This window comes from Nannizzia gypsea, genomic scaffold (genome assembly GCF_000150975.2).
Source record: "Nannizzia gypsea CBS 118893 supercont1.10 genomic scaffold, whole genome shotgun sequence".
Taxonomy (NCBI): Eukaryota; Fungi; Ascomycota; class Eurotiomycetes; order Onygenales; family Arthrodermataceae; genus Nannizzia; species Nannizzia gypsea.
Window position 1 is genome coordinate 702,948 of NW_003345192.1, and position 16,007 is coordinate 718,954.

General features: G+C 48.3%; 5 protein-coding genes across 5 annotated transcripts in view; 2 read left to right on the top strand and 3 right to left on the bottom strand.

Annotated features, from left to right (window-relative positions):
- The window catches only part of MGYG_08869 (integral membrane protein), a gene marked incomplete at both ends in the record, with an annotated part of 1,621 nt that extends 184 nt beyond the window's left edge, over window positions 1-1,437 (bottom strand). The window contains 4 exons of the mRNA XM_003169273.1: window positions 52-556; window positions 652-769; window positions 837-1,209; window positions 1,276-1,437. Coding sequence (XP_003169321.1) covers window positions 52-556; window positions 652-769; window positions 837-1,209; window positions 1,276-1,437 — 1,158 coding nt within the window. The remainder of the gene's footprint in view (window positions 1-51; window positions 557-651; window positions 770-836; window positions 1,210-1,275) is intronic.
- Window positions 1,438-3,014: 1,577 nt separating this feature from the next.
- Window positions 3,015-6,580, bottom strand: MGYG_08870 (hypothetical protein; the record flags this gene model as incomplete). The annotated part of the gene is made up of 14 exons (XM_003169274.1): window positions 3,015-3,364; window positions 3,427-3,521; window positions 3,588-3,690; window positions 3,751-3,957; window positions 4,076-4,085; window positions 4,143-4,201; window positions 4,254-4,326; window positions 4,414-4,779; window positions 4,855-5,001; window positions 5,061-5,275; window positions 5,332-5,387; window positions 5,443-5,918; window positions 5,987-6,042; window positions 6,094-6,580. The coding sequence occupies 14 exons, from the start codon at window positions 6,578-6,580 to the stop codon at window positions 3,015-3,017; spliced, it is 2,700 nt and encodes an 899-aa protein (XP_003169322.1).
- Window positions 6,581-7,098: 518 nt separating this feature from the next.
- On the top strand, window positions 7,099-7,400 carry MGYG_09212 (hypothetical protein; the record flags this gene model as incomplete). The annotated part of the gene is made up of 2 exons (XM_003169275.1): window positions 7,099-7,135; window positions 7,315-7,400. The coding sequence occupies 2 exons, from the start codon at window positions 7,099-7,101 to the stop codon at window positions 7,398-7,400; spliced, it is 123 nt and encodes a 40-aa protein (XP_003169323.1).
- Window positions 7,401-9,899: 2,499 nt separating this feature from the next.
- Window positions 9,900-12,550, top strand: MGYG_08871 (high-affinity potassium transporter; the record flags this gene model as incomplete). The annotated part of the gene is made up of 9 exons (XM_003169276.1): window positions 9,900-9,957; window positions 10,006-10,126; window positions 10,217-10,353; window positions 10,425-10,724; window positions 10,876-11,205; window positions 11,264-11,378; window positions 11,440-12,154; window positions 12,250-12,293; window positions 12,346-12,550. 9 exons carry the CDS (start codon window positions 9,900-9,902, stop codon window positions 12,548-12,550), a joined length of 2,025 nt encoding a protein of 674 aa, XP_003169324.1.
- Window positions 12,551-12,735: 185 nt separating this feature from the next.
- MGYG_08872 (hypothetical protein) lies at window positions 12,736-14,261 on the bottom strand (the record flags this gene model as incomplete). Its single annotated transcript, XM_003169277.1, has 3 exons — window positions 12,736-13,419; window positions 13,501-13,695; window positions 13,773-14,261. The coding sequence occupies 3 exons, from the start codon at window positions 14,259-14,261 to the stop codon at window positions 12,736-12,738; spliced, it is 1,368 nt and encodes a 455-aa protein (XP_003169325.1).
- Between the last annotated feature and the right edge of the window lie 1,746 nt (window positions 14,262-16,007).

Below are 16,007 nucleotides of genomic sequence, written 5' to 3' on the forward strand. Positions count from 1 at the left end.
GATCCAATGGTCCCAGTTCTGCTCTGTATTGCTTTGGTCCTCTTTCCTTACATGCACCTCTGTCACTTTGGTAATCGCCTCGCCCTGCTGCGCCTCTGATGTTGATGGCCCAACTATGGCTTCCTGGCTGCTGTGCGCCTCAGTCTGCTGCTGTTGCTTAACCCCACTGTCATACACAGACAGCAAATAGCTGTCTCGCCCTGTCGTCGGAGAGCTGCTGTATAACCCGTTCAAAAGCTTGCTGTTCTTCCACAGCGCCGCCTTGCGGTACACACTGTCGGCTGTCACCGTGCCAAGCGTCGTCTTTGGCGAAGAGTTAAACCGGCCTTTTACCTTCTTGAGGTACCGTGTGTATGTCGATGCTGTGTTTTCGGAAGTGGATGTTCGGCGGATATGTTTGATTAGCGGGCCGAGTGTGGGTACACAGGTGGCAATGAGGACTAGGTATTCCTCGACCACTGCCCAGATGACCAGGTCGGCCGTGGCCCAGGGGTAGTCTGCACGGACAGTGAGCCGCGGGAGGTACGAGGCCTTGATAATAGCTCCAGCGAAAGCACTGTTGTCGTGTTTTCATACAGGTAAGAAGCGTTAGATAACCCTCGCAGGACAGATTGTGCTTGGGATAGAAATCGGGGCGTTGGAGGACTTTACACTAAGCCCAGCAAGAGAACGCTGGTGATAGCGAGTTTGACCCGCCGTGGCATCTGCAGCCTGGAGACAACAAATATGGGGTATGCTGCGAGGAACAGATCTGAGACGGCGGAGCAAGCTGGCGGGCAAATGGATATATTTCAGTATATAGCAGCACAAAAGGCCAGGAGTAAAGCAATGCTTACCACTTTGTAGAAAGGTATAGTTCTTCAGGACGCTAGGGCTCCAGCATTTGCCCCCGAGCCTTGGGTTCCAAAACGCATCAGGGGGTTGGCATTGGCCGACCATGATACACACGCAGCCTGTGTTTATGATGGTGAGGAAGACAATGGCTGCGTAAAAATATCGCACCTGGCGCTTTGCACTCTCTATGATGCGGATGATCAGCAGTATAGCAGAGACCTTTCCCCAGTTTATGCACATGATGTGGAACGGCTGTGAGAGCCAGGTGTACCTGAATACCTGCTCAACCTGGCTCTTGTCAAGGTAGGCCTGACGGCGCCCCAGGCCATAGTAGACGGCGACGGTGAGCAAGGCCACATTCACGCATCCGAAAACCTAGCAATAACAATAAACTTATGCTGTTGTTCAAACAAATATAAAAGGAGGAAATATTGTATATACCACTGCCAGAACTATAAAGGCGTCATCCCAGCCGAACTGCTTCGTGAGGTGGATGCGTATCCAGAGCCGTATACACACTATCGAGGCCGCGACAGAGAACAGCGACCACATAACGGACAGGACCTGGGGCCCATTATTGTCACTTGGCAGTCCTGCTTCCATTCTTCTTGTGCCCAGCAATATGGGTAGGCAGTTGTACGGCGACTCTCCGACGGTCGGGGTTGCGAAGCTTCATCTCGCTGGACTTGGAGCGAGCGAGGAATCTGCGTAGACGTCCCTTGTTAAATACAAAGCAGACACCTGAAAGGGCTTTTATACTAGTATGATTAGTCGAAAAGACGGAAAAGCCTCGCTGAGGTGTTCAGACCTTGCAACCGCCGCCACTTCAGTCGCCGTTGTTGGACATCGATAGTCATTACGAGGTTGTTGGGTGTCTGGGTCGTTGACCAAGTAAAAGCCATCTCGAGACTATTGGGCCCTGGCCCGCCCCTGTCACCATGGATGCTCTCCACGGCATCGCAGTAGCTTCTTGCTAGCAGCTTCTCTGGCACTTGACTCGTTCCCTGGATAACCTAGCCGGCCAGAGCAGGTGGCGGCCCAGCGATCCGCATAGATCTGTCAATGTTTTACCAGGCGGAAACCCGAGAACAAACTCTGGGTTGATGGTCCGTCCCCGACGGTCGCCCCCCGGCGGCGACATGGATGTGCTAGATGTGAACCGAACTGGGTTGACTTTGTAGTTATCGTGGGATTATTGCACCGAATTTTGATTCATCGGCCTCTCGAACCCCCTTTTGAGGGACTCGGGCATTTCCTCTTCTATTTCACCGTCTGCGAGGGACATCTGTTGTATCAAATATATGTTGCATTGATCTGAAGAGTTCGGTTGCGCCAAATCAACAATATCCTGGACAAATTCGGTAATGATACTGGACCTCGCATAAGAAGATCACAAGATGGAATGTATTCATCCCTAAGACAGCCGGTGCGATCTCCTGATATTGCGTCGTCCTCGCCTAACTTCAAAGCTATAAGAGAGCACACTGCAAGCCTTTGTCTGAAATAGCTTTGATCCTCACCATCATACATCTCTCAATACCAGTCACAGAGGCCCAATAGCAGTCATCGCTATATCCCTGTGTGGTTCTCTCGACTTCAGCAATGGCATCCCACGCTGCCAACGTACTCCTTGGCCCGTATATGGAGTAGAAGGGCGACCGTAGTAGGAGTAGACGGCCGCAGGAGTATACAGAGTCCAGAGTAGATAGTAGTTATACCGGGCGGACGCGAGCAAACCAGCATGAGTTGACTATTTCGACTTCACTTGGCTTCGTTCCTCTCGTCGGCGCCCCTTTTTTGATCCTCACCAACGCGGAAACAGAAACAGCCCTTCCGATTGGCTTCCTCGAGGAAAACAAGCGAGCAGAGAAGGAGATCAGCTGCGGTTTGTTGAGTCCTTGGGTGCGGCTTTGACGCGAGACGGGGTTGACGGGCAGATCTCTCTCTACTTAGCTAGCGCCGCGAGTGGTCACTAACTAACGGTGTAAAGATAGGAGGTTGGGTGCTTCTCCTGGTAGGAATAATAACTACCACTACGGATCAGATTAGAGTTCTATCTAGACAAAAAGAATATTGATGTAGCCGGGACTAGAACATTAGCTCTACAGCTCAGCAAGTGATAACTAGCAACTATCATTCACAGCACGACACTCAGCTAGGTGCATCCCCGTCCATTCGACTCAAAAACCAGAGATGTCCTCTAGGATGCGCTTGTGCTCGACCTTCAGCGCTGCGATCTCATGTGCCAGTTCCGCCTTTTTCAAACGCTCTTCTTCTTCGGCTTCCTTCCTCGCCCGATTGGCGGCATAGCTTTTCGAGCCATGGATACTTTTCCACTGTGCGGCCGCTGTGAGGGTATCTTTCATGATGCGCCCGAAATTCTCCTGCGCAACGTCACATAGCAGGGCAAAACTATCCACGATGGCTTCTTGTATGCGGGAGGCTATGGCGAAGGATATGTTAGGGAACAGGGTCCCATCTTCGATTCGACCTTGGACTCGCCTTCTCTGACGGGCGGCTTTTCCAGTACCTATAGTTGACATTATTCAAAAGGCCTACTACCGTAGATTAGCGTCATCATGCAGAACTCACCCTTCTCTTGGCTGGCACTCCGATATGCCGGAAGCATCTCCATCACAATGTAAGACGATTGACTAGGTTCGGATGCCATGCCACGGGTAAGCCTGCTTTTGGTTAAGAGCAACTCCAGAGCATAAACTACAATTTAACGCCAAGTAAAACGAGATACGCACTGTATTTCACTTGCAAAATCCCTCTGTATGAGACTGAATCTGTACTTGATATCTTGAATGCGGTAATGAAGGCTCTTGATCAAAGTTGGAGGACACCCTTTGCCTAAAGAAGAACATGTAAGCCAATGGATGATGCATTCGTAGATACCACGGATACACTTACTTTGCAGTTGTTTTTCTAGGCCGTGTATCTGGCCTATGACAGACTTCCGAAGCTTTTTGAACGTGGTAGGTACTTCCTCCTCGAGTAGTTCCCACTGACTCTCAAGTTCTATTCGCATCTTCCAAATAAGTTCATTGTTCCAGTTCACCCGCCCCCGCCGTGGGGTGCAATGGTCGCCGTTTTTGATACACCATGCATTGTATTGTGCTGCAGAGCCGGTGGGTGTTAGTATTAGCATTCAAGGGACCGCGGCAGCATAATCTACTTGCTGATCGTGCAAGCGTGCACAACGTATTTTATTGACAAAATTTAGCGTTGTACTTACTCCAAGGCCACTACATATATCCGCGTGTTAGGGGTATCTGCGCTCTTAACAGAGAGATCCTACTTACATCGGCCCACTTATTCCCTTCCTCCTTTGCTTGTTTTGCCCAATGGTCATTTCTATAGTCTACCGTCAAAATCAGCATATGCCCTCCCTGCTTGGAGTTGGTTGTTCGCACGGAAAGAGCGGAGTATTTGTTCATCAAATGCGTCGTTGAATTCACTCGAGGCTTTCATAATAATGGCATCGACCTGCAAAGTTTTAGCTTGAGCACATGTATCTTCTTAGGAACGATACGGAACGATGCAACGACCAATAAAACTTGCCTTCCTTGTTACGCGCTCTATTTCTTTTATCTTTATATCCCATACGGCTGGATCGTCATCATCACCCCCATTCACCGGGTTTGGGGCAATATTGGCCCAGATATCGATAGAGGAAAGCAAGCTAGAGAGCGAAGACTGGAGGAAGTGTTTAGCTTCTACCAACCTTGCCTCCGCAGTGATTAACAGGCAGAATCTTCGAAGCTCTGGGATTCCGCTGCCGTCAATCATCCGACGAGCTCCCTCACTATCCGGCTTGCTCGAGAACTTCTCATACATTGTGTTTGACACACAGAAAACTTCCAAGTTTCCGCCTAGCATCTTATACGCCGACTGCAGCCCGTTTTTAACATGACAGTTCCGTGCGTCTATGAGTAGAAGCTCTCGCCTGTTTTGCCCTTCGAGGTCAGTTTAGATAATAAATAATAAATAGCAAAACCAAGAAAAAAAGGCAACCTGCCTTCGTTTTAGTTCCTTCTTAAGTGTTTGGTCATCGTTAGCTTTCGCAAGCCTGATATCCCTATCCAAATTGTCTAAGACAGGCCTTGGAATTTTCTTGCCCGGTCCGCAGAATTCCCGTTCGGCATTTCTTTGGTTGATGCTCTAAGGTTACATTGTAAGCCATGGACCTCTGTCTGTCAGGCGAAACAAATTCAACCGACCTCTGACTTTGTGCAAACAACAGCAAGTTTCAAATTTTTTCCGGCAGACTTTTCCCATTCTGCAGGGACATGGCGAGAGATGACGTTGTAGATAGACGATTTGAGGGACGAGTCCGTAATCGCTCTAGCGATATTGGTGACCAGGAATATATTATCACACCTCATCAAATACTTCTGCGTAGCTTGCACTCTGGCCAGGTTAGTGTCTTGCAAACCTAACGACGGTTGTTAGCACTCAGTAAGTAACAAGCGCTCTCCGGGCTTAGCGTACCTGGCAAATCTGCTAGCACAATGCCTCCATTCAAAATGGGAGCATCGAGGTAAATCCTAGTGACACCAGACATAAGCCCATGACCGTTGCCATTTAATATATAATTCGTACCGAATGATTTTTGTGAATGGCCACAACCTATCTTCCATGAAGGCCTTTGTCTTTTCGTAGCACTCCTCTACACTTTGCGCCGATGATGACCATTTACCTGTACCATCATCGCCTTCTGGCCAGGGAATATCTCTTGCCCATAAGGTTAATCGTTCTGTAACCCTTTCCAATGCTCCATCAGACATGTCCGAGAGAAATTCTTCTTTGAATTGACTTTGATGTTTGAATGCAGCTTCCAGAGCCGACCACGCCTGATCAGATTCTCTCTGGCACTGTACATACTCTGCATCAGTCAGTCCATTACCTTGAGCCATGGGAAGAAAAGGCTGTCGATAATTCCAGATTAACTCTCCTATAAGCTTATCAATCTCATCGGCTGATAGATACTCTATCTCAATCGCAATGGGACCGCTTTGGTCAATTGTCAGTTTCCTATACTCAGTGACGACCGGGGTGCATGCTGCGCCTAAATCACCCTGTCATGAATAAAAATCAGACGCTGATTACACAGTTAGTAGGAGCACAAAAACCCGGGGCTACTTACCGTTGCAGCGATATCCGGGAAATGAAGCAAGGAATTTATGAGGCTGCTCTTCCCTGCTTCATGTTAGCTGTTGCACCGGAAAAAAGTGGTTCAACTAGTATGATTACCTTCCCCAGAGTCCCCTAGAAGGGCTATTGTTCTTGTATCACAGCCACGGAAGCTGCTGAATCGCATCCCATCTGCCATTAGCTCCCCACCACGGCTACCGGGAACGAGGAAGGGTTTCAGTTTCTCCAAGGCTATGGTAGTGCGTTGCGCGATCTCTAAGCCTTCCTTCAAAGAGCGCTGGAAAGTAGGAGAGAAAAAAGGCATTATCGGAGCGGTTTCACTTTCAACATCATACACGCTTGTGGAATTTTCGTCAACGCTCACATCAGAAACGTCGGAAATGTCAGAGGCCCCTGAAACTCTGCGCGAGTGTGTGGTGAGATTGGAGCCCGAAGGCTCGGTAACCGATAGAGATGAAATACCAAAGTCCGACCTGCTTTGAAGACAAGCGGAAAGGACGATGTCAGGAGGTATAACTGGCTCCGGCAAATCTGACATGGTCTGAGGATCTTGAATGTGCGGTATGTCCTGACTGTTTGATAGCATTGGCAGAGAGTTGGGTTCCAGTTCCACCGGAAGTGCCTCAATCGACGAGGAGACTTGATCCTCTGGCCCCGGAGACTGCCGCGGCGACAGGCGTTGAGTGGTGTCCGAGGGCACTCCATCTGCGATGCTGTTTGGAAGCGCAGAGGGCGATGTACCGCGAGACTGGATGGTCCGGTCAACGTCTTTCGGGTCAGGCGGCGTGGATGGCGAGCTAGAGCACTCTGTAGTCGCGGCCGTAGCTGGCAGTGTATCATGCTCAGTTTCCCCTGAGCTGGACCGCTGGCTGCTACTGTTGCGCCTTGGGGAAAGCGGAGGAGGAGGGCACCTATGAGAGGCATCAACGAGGTCGTTAGAGGGCAGCATATTTAACCGTCCTGTGCATCAGATGAGAGTAAAGAGGAGACCGTGTATTGAGCCTTTGAATGGTCTGAGCAGAGAGCCCAGCAGCGCTGCGATGATCGATCAGCGAGGGGGGGGGGGGGGGGGGGTTCCTCCTCGTCTTATAGGCCCCATTCGAGATGCGGTCCGAGGCATGCGGTGCGCGACACATTCTGGGTATAAATGCAGCCAGGGGCCTGTCGGCTGCAGCGATGTTTGCGATGATTGGAGGACCCGGAGGTGTTCCATGAAGTAAAGAGGGACAGCGAGCGATGTTGGCCAGGGTCCTTAGCGCAGCTGCACTCCAATCACCGACCTACATATATCACAATACTAACTAGTTACCTTGGATGTAGCGATTCATGCATGCAGTTCGGGATGCTGGTGGTCTCCGCGCATCTCTGGGCACTGGAACCTCAAGAACCCTGGCGCCCGCATGTAGCGGAGGACAAGGGAGAGAAGATGGGCCGAAGATGCCCTTTGCATGAGAGCCCCCCCTAACCGCCAGGCTGTTGTTGGTTCGTTTCACTACCAGAACAGGCAAATGGAAGATGGGCTTTGGCTGCCAATCCGTTGAGCGAAAGTTTTGAAGCAAGGCGTCCATAGCCGCTCGTGGCATCCCGAGGAAGATTTTCACGGCTCGTGGAGGCTGGTGGAAGCGCTTAGCCGGGTCTTTTGGCCACTCGCGGGAGAAGAATAGCCGTCATTGCGAAGGGGACGGAGGAGATGCACTATTGTATTGCGCGGCCAGAGTTGTTGACAAGCAGCACAGAAGGGATACGGGAGGGCGTGAACCTGTCGAGGATATTGACAAGAATGGCCATATATAGACATATATATGTAGAACACGTGTGTTATGTTAACTATTAGTTAGTTAACTAACTCGCTACTTAATTTCCGAGCTATGAAACCCTATAATACTGAAGTTAATTGATAGAATCTTATCTACCACTAGAGCAGACGTTGTCTAAAACGATGTGAATGAATTATCTTACTACCAGGCCATGGTATCACTATCCTATATCATTTTACTCTCCGCTAGGCTTATAAAGACGGCCCGTCATGTTAGTTTGCCTCGTAGACGCGACTGGAGGAAATCAAGTTAAATCTCTGAATCGTCAGTTTCACCACCAATCGCCGCCGATAGACCTTTGCGTCTAAAGAATAGGTGGTTAAAATAAGTAGAATAAATCTAGCATATTCCTAGGTACCACAAGGCCTGTAGGGCCTGTAAGCAGCGCTTCAGCTGTCCGATAGCTAGGTTATAGTACCTAACACCCAGCGCGGTCATTTTCTCCTTCTATACCCCAAAGTCGGCCAGGTTAAATGTCGAGTGTGAGAGGAGGCCATTGTAGAGGGCATTTTCTCCGGGAGTACAGTAGTAGAGCCGCCATGGATTAAGTGGATGTTCAAACGGCATCATCACAAAGGCAGCATAGTCGGCATAATGGCTGAAGAGAGCTTTATCGACCGAGTGAGAGAGTTTGGAAAGATATCGCCGAGCAGCTTTCGAGAAAACGATAGCAGGCACGGAACTTGGCGCCGGCTTGCTTGAAATGAGAATGGGCTGTAGGTAGGCTCCTTTCCCGCTGCATGAGAATGGAACGCAACCGGGTCAACCTCTTCTTACTCGTCACACTGGAGGATAAGGTAGGGAGAGCTGTGATGTCTCCCCATGTCTTCCCTAATTCGCCTAAAATCAGTTGACGGTGCCATGCTGAGGGGTGAGCTGGGGCAACGAACTGTAGTCAAGGTCGTTACTGTCTACCCTCAGACCTGTACGACTTGCACTCTCTCTCCGCCGACCCAGACTAATCTCAAACTGTCACGGCCGCACGGGAGTCCGAGTCTCTGGCAAGCTGAGCATTGCGGTTTCTTTTCGTCACACTGAAGCGATGTTAGGCCACTATCATATCTCTCGCGGGTCTTCCTGCTCCGGCGCATGGTTGGTGACGCTGTAATCTCAGCCTCCACCCATCATCCGGCGCAATGACCTTCCCTTTGATGCTATTCTCGTGTCTTATACGCTGAAATTGGCCGTATGATGGGTATCTGGCGCAAAGGAGTGCCTACGCCTGCGGGACGAGCAACCGCCAGCCGGGAAAAGGAGGCGATAACTAAAAGGCTCGGCAAGGCGGGGAGATCGGTTCAGCAGCTAACTAGTTAGTTAAACTACTAACAGTAAGTCCATCCGAGGACAGCTTGTGGTTAGGTGCACGATCGGCTTAGGGATGGCGTCTAGGGGAAGGGATATCTTGTGGAGAGAAGAACGGCTCGGGGATGAAAAGAGACGCAGCCCGAGAGAAGTTGGTTCTTCCTGAACGGGCTCCCAACGTCGCCCTTTCAAGTCGCAAAGATTAACTACAGCCACGTAGTTAGGCTATCGGAATGTCATCCTGGGTAAGATGAAACAGCAGATCCCACCTCCTCCTCGAGCAGTTTCTAACAGACCAGATAGGAGAAAGCTGCCCCGATATCCACCTCGTATCTCATTATCGCGTCCAAGCAACCAAGCAACAGGTGGACGGAGCTTCAGCTGAAGTGCTCAGGAAGCACCTCGCCGCGTTTCGTCGAGTCTACCAAAGAAGAATAATCTCAAAGCCACGCGATGCATGCCAGAGACCAGGATGGCGGCTTGATATGCGGCTAATAAAAGACGCCGGCCTCGTGGCGAGCGCCGTGCATTACTCTTTTTTAGCTCTGATTTCTTCCTGCTAGTGGCTCTCCGGAAGATTAAGCAGCCTATCCGTGCCGTGGATGCAACGCGATGGAGCTCTGCGGCTGAGCACTCCCACGATATATTTCACGCATTCCCATCTCAAAAATGACCTTCGTTGGGCTGTAAAACCACTGCAAGCTACTGCGAGCGACGGCCAGGGTTTCCCGAGAGACTTAGAGTGAACTTGTTTCGCTACATCGAGGCCCACGACGGGTTGTCAGGATGGTGAACCTCGAAGCGGTCCTCCGGTGGCCGCACATCAACTTCGTCACTCTCCACTGTAAGTGCACATCGCTACATCCTTGATCCGCGATTCTAACGTCCGCAGATGCATACATTATCTTCATGAGCGTCTTGTCGCTCGCAATTCTCTATCCTGCTGGGAATATGGCGGCAATTGATGCGTATTTCTTTGGTGCTAGTTCCGCTACGGAGTCTGGCTTGAATACGTACGCTCTTCGTTCGTTCGGTGTTGAAGCCTTGAAGAGCACGAAGCCGTCATGAGGAGAATGTCCCTGACCGTCACTGCCTTGTTCTAGCATGGACCTCAAGGAGCTGTACACGTATCAACAGCTCTACGTATACTTCATCCCCATGTTCACAAATCTGGGCTTCATCAACTCTGTCGTCGTACTTGTCCGCTTTCTCTGGTTCCGAAAGCACCTCAGCAAACTCGGTGAGACTCATATGCTCAATCTGACGTTACTCTATTTACTATTTACTTGCTAAAACAACTTTGACACCTAGCGCCGCAGTTGAGGGATAATAAAAAGTCTACGTCGTCAAAGTCCAATGACGTTGATGCAGAAGCGGGCCATATTCCTGGTACAGTAGATAATGACGCCGAGACTAAATCCCCAGGTGAACAGAAAGCCGAGGAAAAGAAGGATGAGGATGATGCTGCTACGGCAGAGTTCTTGAAGTCTCGAACCATCAACTTCGAGCCGTCGGCGGATAACCACCCCAAAAACGATGAGACACTCTACATTCCCGGACCAAGAGACCGTGATAGAGGTATAACTAATGCCGTATATCAATCACCCTTCGGTTTCAATTGTTAACATAAGCTTCCGGAATTAGGCTCACCGATCGTTGAGTTGGACAAGCTCTCTAGGCAGAGAAGTCGAGGAGGTGAGCTACCTTGGTTCAACTATCTTCCATGGTTCCCTACGGACACTTAACTATATCATCCGCATAGAAATATCTGTCGCAGAGTCGTCCGCCGCGGGAGGCCTTCGCCGCAGATTTGTCGATGGTCTTCCACTGGCCGAATCTAATACTATCGGCCGTGTTGCCAACATTGCCTCCTCCGCCTTTGTTCTCGGTCCTGATCACCGCCACCGCCGGGGCTCGATCTCATCGAATGTCTCCCAGCAGCGTGAAGTTCAGGCACGAAACTCACTTGCCCTGTCACAACATGCCTCATTAGGCCGTAACTCAGACTTTTACAATCTGACTAGGGAAGATCGCGAAAAATTGGGAGGCATCGAGTATCGAAGCTTAAAACTACTGCTCAAGATTGTCTTCAGTAAGTCTAGCAATATCTGCCACAATCATTGGAAATGGCTGTTCATTCATCTTTACAGCTTACTATTTTGGGCTTCATCTCTTCGGTGCAATTTGTCTCGTTGGCTGGATCCAGTATGCCGATCCCAAGTACCGAGCGGTCCTCGCTGCTTCTAGCCAGAATATTCACTGGTGGTATGTTATTTCACCCCAGGAACAAGAATTAACCCTTCAAATTCTGAGACTATTTGCATAGGGCTTTCTACTCTGCTCAAACCATGGTGGACAACCTCGGCTTCACCCTAACCCCTGACTCAATGATCTCATTCCGTGATGCCCAGTGGCCCATGTTCATCATGAGCCTCCTCGCCTTCGCTGGCAACACACTATATCCCGTATTCCTGCGCCTGGTTATCTGGACGATATCCAAACTGGCTCCTAAGAACTCGTCTATCCAGGAGCCACTATCCTTCCTTCTGGACCATCCACGTAGATGCTACACGCTCTTGTTTCCCAGCCGGCCCACCTGGATTCTCTTCGGCATCATCTTCGCCATGAACTTTATCGATACCCTTCTCATTCTTGTTCTCGACTTGAAGAACCCAGAAGTAGCTTCCATACCCCTCGGGCCTCGCATTCTCGCTGCTATTTTCCAGGCAGCCTCAGCCCGCCACACCGGAACCGCAGCCTTTAACCTTGCCAATGTCAATCCAGCAGTCCAATTCAGTTTACTGGTTATGATGTACATTGCTATCTTCCCCATTGCAATCAGTATGCGTTCTTCCAATACCTACGAGGACAAATCACTGGGTATTTACGAGCGACCAAACCGTCTGGATGAGAGCAGTGGCACCGATTATCTGCTTAAGCATATGCGAAATCAGCTCAGTTTCGACCTGTGGTTCATTTTTCTAGGAGCCTTCTGCATCTGCATCGCTGAATCAGAGAGGATTGCAGATACTTCCATTCCGGTTGGGACCCCTTCTACTCCTTCACCCTTCTTTCGCCTACTTTCTACATTATATCGTCGCCTAAAGGATAACGACGCTAATTAATTTTCTGTTAGGCATTTTCCGTTTGGACCGTCTTTTTCGAAGTCACCTCTGCCTAGTAAGTACTACTCCACACGAATAATATGCAGACAACTTATGTATATTCCTAGTGGAAATGTCGGTCTCAGTCTAGGCTATCCAGATGTCTCCTACTCGCTTAGTGGTAAATTCAGTCTATTCAGCAAGCTCGTTGTCTGTGTAATAATGATCCGTGGACGCCATCGTGGCCTGCCGTATGCCCTGGACAGGGCAATCATACTTCCAAACGGGGACGGTGACATTGATGTAGTTGAAACAGACGATATATATAGCTAGATATAACTTTAAAGCTCTATTATTTTACTGATATTTAAAATATATACAAGTATTTGAAAATAATATAATAAAGCTATTTATATTATTTATAATAGTTTAATTAGTACTTTTAATTTAATACTATACTATTGTAATAAAATATAAACTTATACCTTCTACTTTATTTACCACTCCACAGGGAGTTCTTATTTCGATACAGCAAGAGATCGACAAGCAGCCTTGTGGTTTTTAAAGTGCGCCACCTGACACTCTCTATTACAGTACTTGACGGTCTTGCATCTGCCGCACGACATTAACGCGCCCGACCCGTTTCTGCAATTAGCGCACTGCGTCGCCGGCGGACGAAGAACGGCCTCCAGCAGATCTTCTGCCGTCTTTTTGGCCCTTGTTAGGACGCGCTGCTCGCCCGCGCTAACGTGTGCCGCTGCCCAAGCGTTGCCCCCCGCGGGGTAGTCTCCCGCCACAAGCTGTGCCTCGAGCTTCTCCAGCGGGATACCGAAGCCTTCTAGGAGGCTGCCGATCGAATCGACCAAGAATTGTAGTACCTGTATCTCGTTTCCGTCATTAACCTTGCCGTCTGTGCCATTCACTAGCCGTAGCGTAATGTCTGTGATGTTGGATTCGTCCAGTCGCTGGATTCGGAGGTAACGAAGCACGTTATTCGGAAGCGGATCTTTCACGGTAAGGGGAATGGTGCAAGTTGAGTCGAGCCCTGCCAGCGCCCAGAGCCTTTCCTTCTGCTCGTAGAGGGGGGCCAGTGGGCTCGTCTGGAGTACCAGGTCGTAACTGTCGTTAGGGTTGTCCGGCAGGACAAAGCCGTAGAGGCGCAAAAGCCGATTGTTCGGCACACTGCCGTAGTAAATGAATATCTGTCATGACGTCATGTTTGTTAGCTTTTGGAATTGCCCGTCGACAGAGATTAGCAGAGATTAGCAGAGTGGTGGGCGAACTTGATCCCCGACTTGGTAGTCCTTCGCAGCAAGGATAGAGAGGTCCCCAGACGTTGGATCGTAAGCATGGCACTGCTTCACGTCCGGAGAATGGTTAAGCATGTCTGCTAAAGGTGCCACAAGCCGAACTGAAGCCGTCTCCGAGACCGCAAAATCCATTGCACGACTCCATATTGAACAAAGAGCCCACTTGTACTAAGAAAGGCAAAAGCAAGCTCGGTCAGCGATAGTTACGGAGCGAGTAAAGTATAGCAAGAAGCGATGTAACCTACATCTTCTATCGTAAATTGGTCTAGCGGGAAGAGATCGCGATGCTGGCTCAGCAAGGCCACGAGCAGCTGCCTGTAGTCATCATGCACACGCTGTTCTAGCTGCGGCGTGAGTGCGTACAGTGAGGATCCCTTGCAGACCTGCAGCTCGTCATCCGTGAAGAAGATGCTTGCCGAGTAACTCTGCGGCATCGCAGCGATGTGATGTCGCTGGCCCTCATAGCCTAATGTTCGCGACTTGACAAAGAGCAGATAGAGGGCCAAAGAATCTTCGACCGACAAGGGCGGCTGCGCAGCGCGAAGAACCGGGCCAAGCAGCGGATCAGCATATGCTTTCTTTACCGTCCACAGGCAAGCAGATGGGATGGTGAGGATGCGTTCTCCTTCTTTGAAGCTGCGCAGTGCCTTGACGCCGCGCCCGGTGACGGCGAAGTCAGCAACCTCTATGCCATCTACACCAATGGCCCCCGAATCCTTCAGCCAGGCCTCCATAGATTCACAATATATAAATACCAGATCAAAGCATAGAGGTATATTTAGAAAACGGGAGAAAAAGCGAACACAAAAACAAAGAGTAGTTGGCAAGCTCTAGGATCTCGTAGACGATTTTTTCAAGCGTACGCCTGGGGGCCTGACCAACATGTCACAGAATTCAAAGCCTGTTATGGAGGCAAGTATACTATTACTATAGGCGTTGGCGCAAATGCTACACTGTTCTCCACAACTCCAATTAAAAATTCATTTGAGAACATGCTACGGGAAGAGGTTCAAAATACAACATCTTCTCTTCCAGAGTTTGAATACCTATTGCTGGAACCGTCAAGGACCTTTTCCACCGCCCTTATATAGGCGGGAAAATTCAAGTACGTATGCGTTTTACATTTTGCTTATTCCTGTATTCCTTGCGGTGTAACTGAAGCTTGACACTTCTATTTTAGCAGATTGAATATAATAGTTACTAGTATAATTCAAGAGTCACGAAAGTTAAAGATAATAAGGTCGAGTTTGTCGATTAGTTATTAAACTAGACTTCCGGATGGACAGGCTCAAATTTTGAGCTTTGGGCGTGGAAGAGCCTATTGGGCTCAATGGGCGGGCGTTTAGAAAATTTTTAGGCTTTAGATAGGCAAAACTTATCTAGATACCCACTTAACCCACCTATAGGCCTTATTATATAATTCTTGATATATCTTAGCGCTTATATAATTAGTAGTAAATTAGAGTGTCATGCCACAACCCGACAACCGCGATAAACGCCTATGGGGAATCACGTGACCCTCGGAGAAGATATCACGTGACTCACCCAAGCCCTGGTGCTTATATAAGCACACATATGTATATAAGTATGCCTCACTATATCCCTAAAAGAAGATAGCGATTAGTTCCTTAGATATTAAGATTCTTATAGTAACTTCCTATATAACGCGTACTCTAACTATTAAGTACTACTATAGCGTCTATAAGCCTCACCGCCTTATAGTTCTAATTACTCTTAAAAGAGGACATTCTATTAAGGCAAATAGTACCTATTATACGAATAATATCTAGTAAAATAGAATAAGGAATTATATAAGTAAACTTGGACTCCTAGGTGCATATTCCTAATTAAGATAGGGATAACCTATAGAAGACCTATAAGGAATAGAACTCCTTAGAAGAGGATCCTATAATAGAATTAAAACGGATTTAGTAAGTAGCTAGAGAGGTAAAATAACGAATTAGGCTCGTGAGAGAAAAGAAAGAACTTTAAGAGTTAGAAAAATAAGTCTAAGTACTTAAGAAAGAACTTAAAAGAAGTACTAATAATAAAAATAAAATAACGAATTCTACCCTTAGTAGAATTTACTCTATAGGACTACTAGTCTAAATTAAAATTACTAGAATAGTCTTAGAGTAAGAGTAGAATAATTACTCTAGATAAGACTAAATGGAAGAAATTAACCAATATCCTTAGGAGAGTTAAGAAAAATACCTAGAGATCGCGAGACTAGTAGATTAGGAAGCTAATCTCCCTATATATAATAGGAGAGTACTAGTAAATATACTAATAAGAAAGGTTCCTAAAAAGTTCGCGGCCCTAAACTAGAAGGAGATAGAAGACTTTATTATATATATTAAGATATTCTATATATACTAAAAAGTATACTTTACGGGAAATAATACTAATAAAATTCTAGAGGCTATTACCTATTTTAATAGCTACCTACTAACCTACTAATACTAATACTTCTCTATATA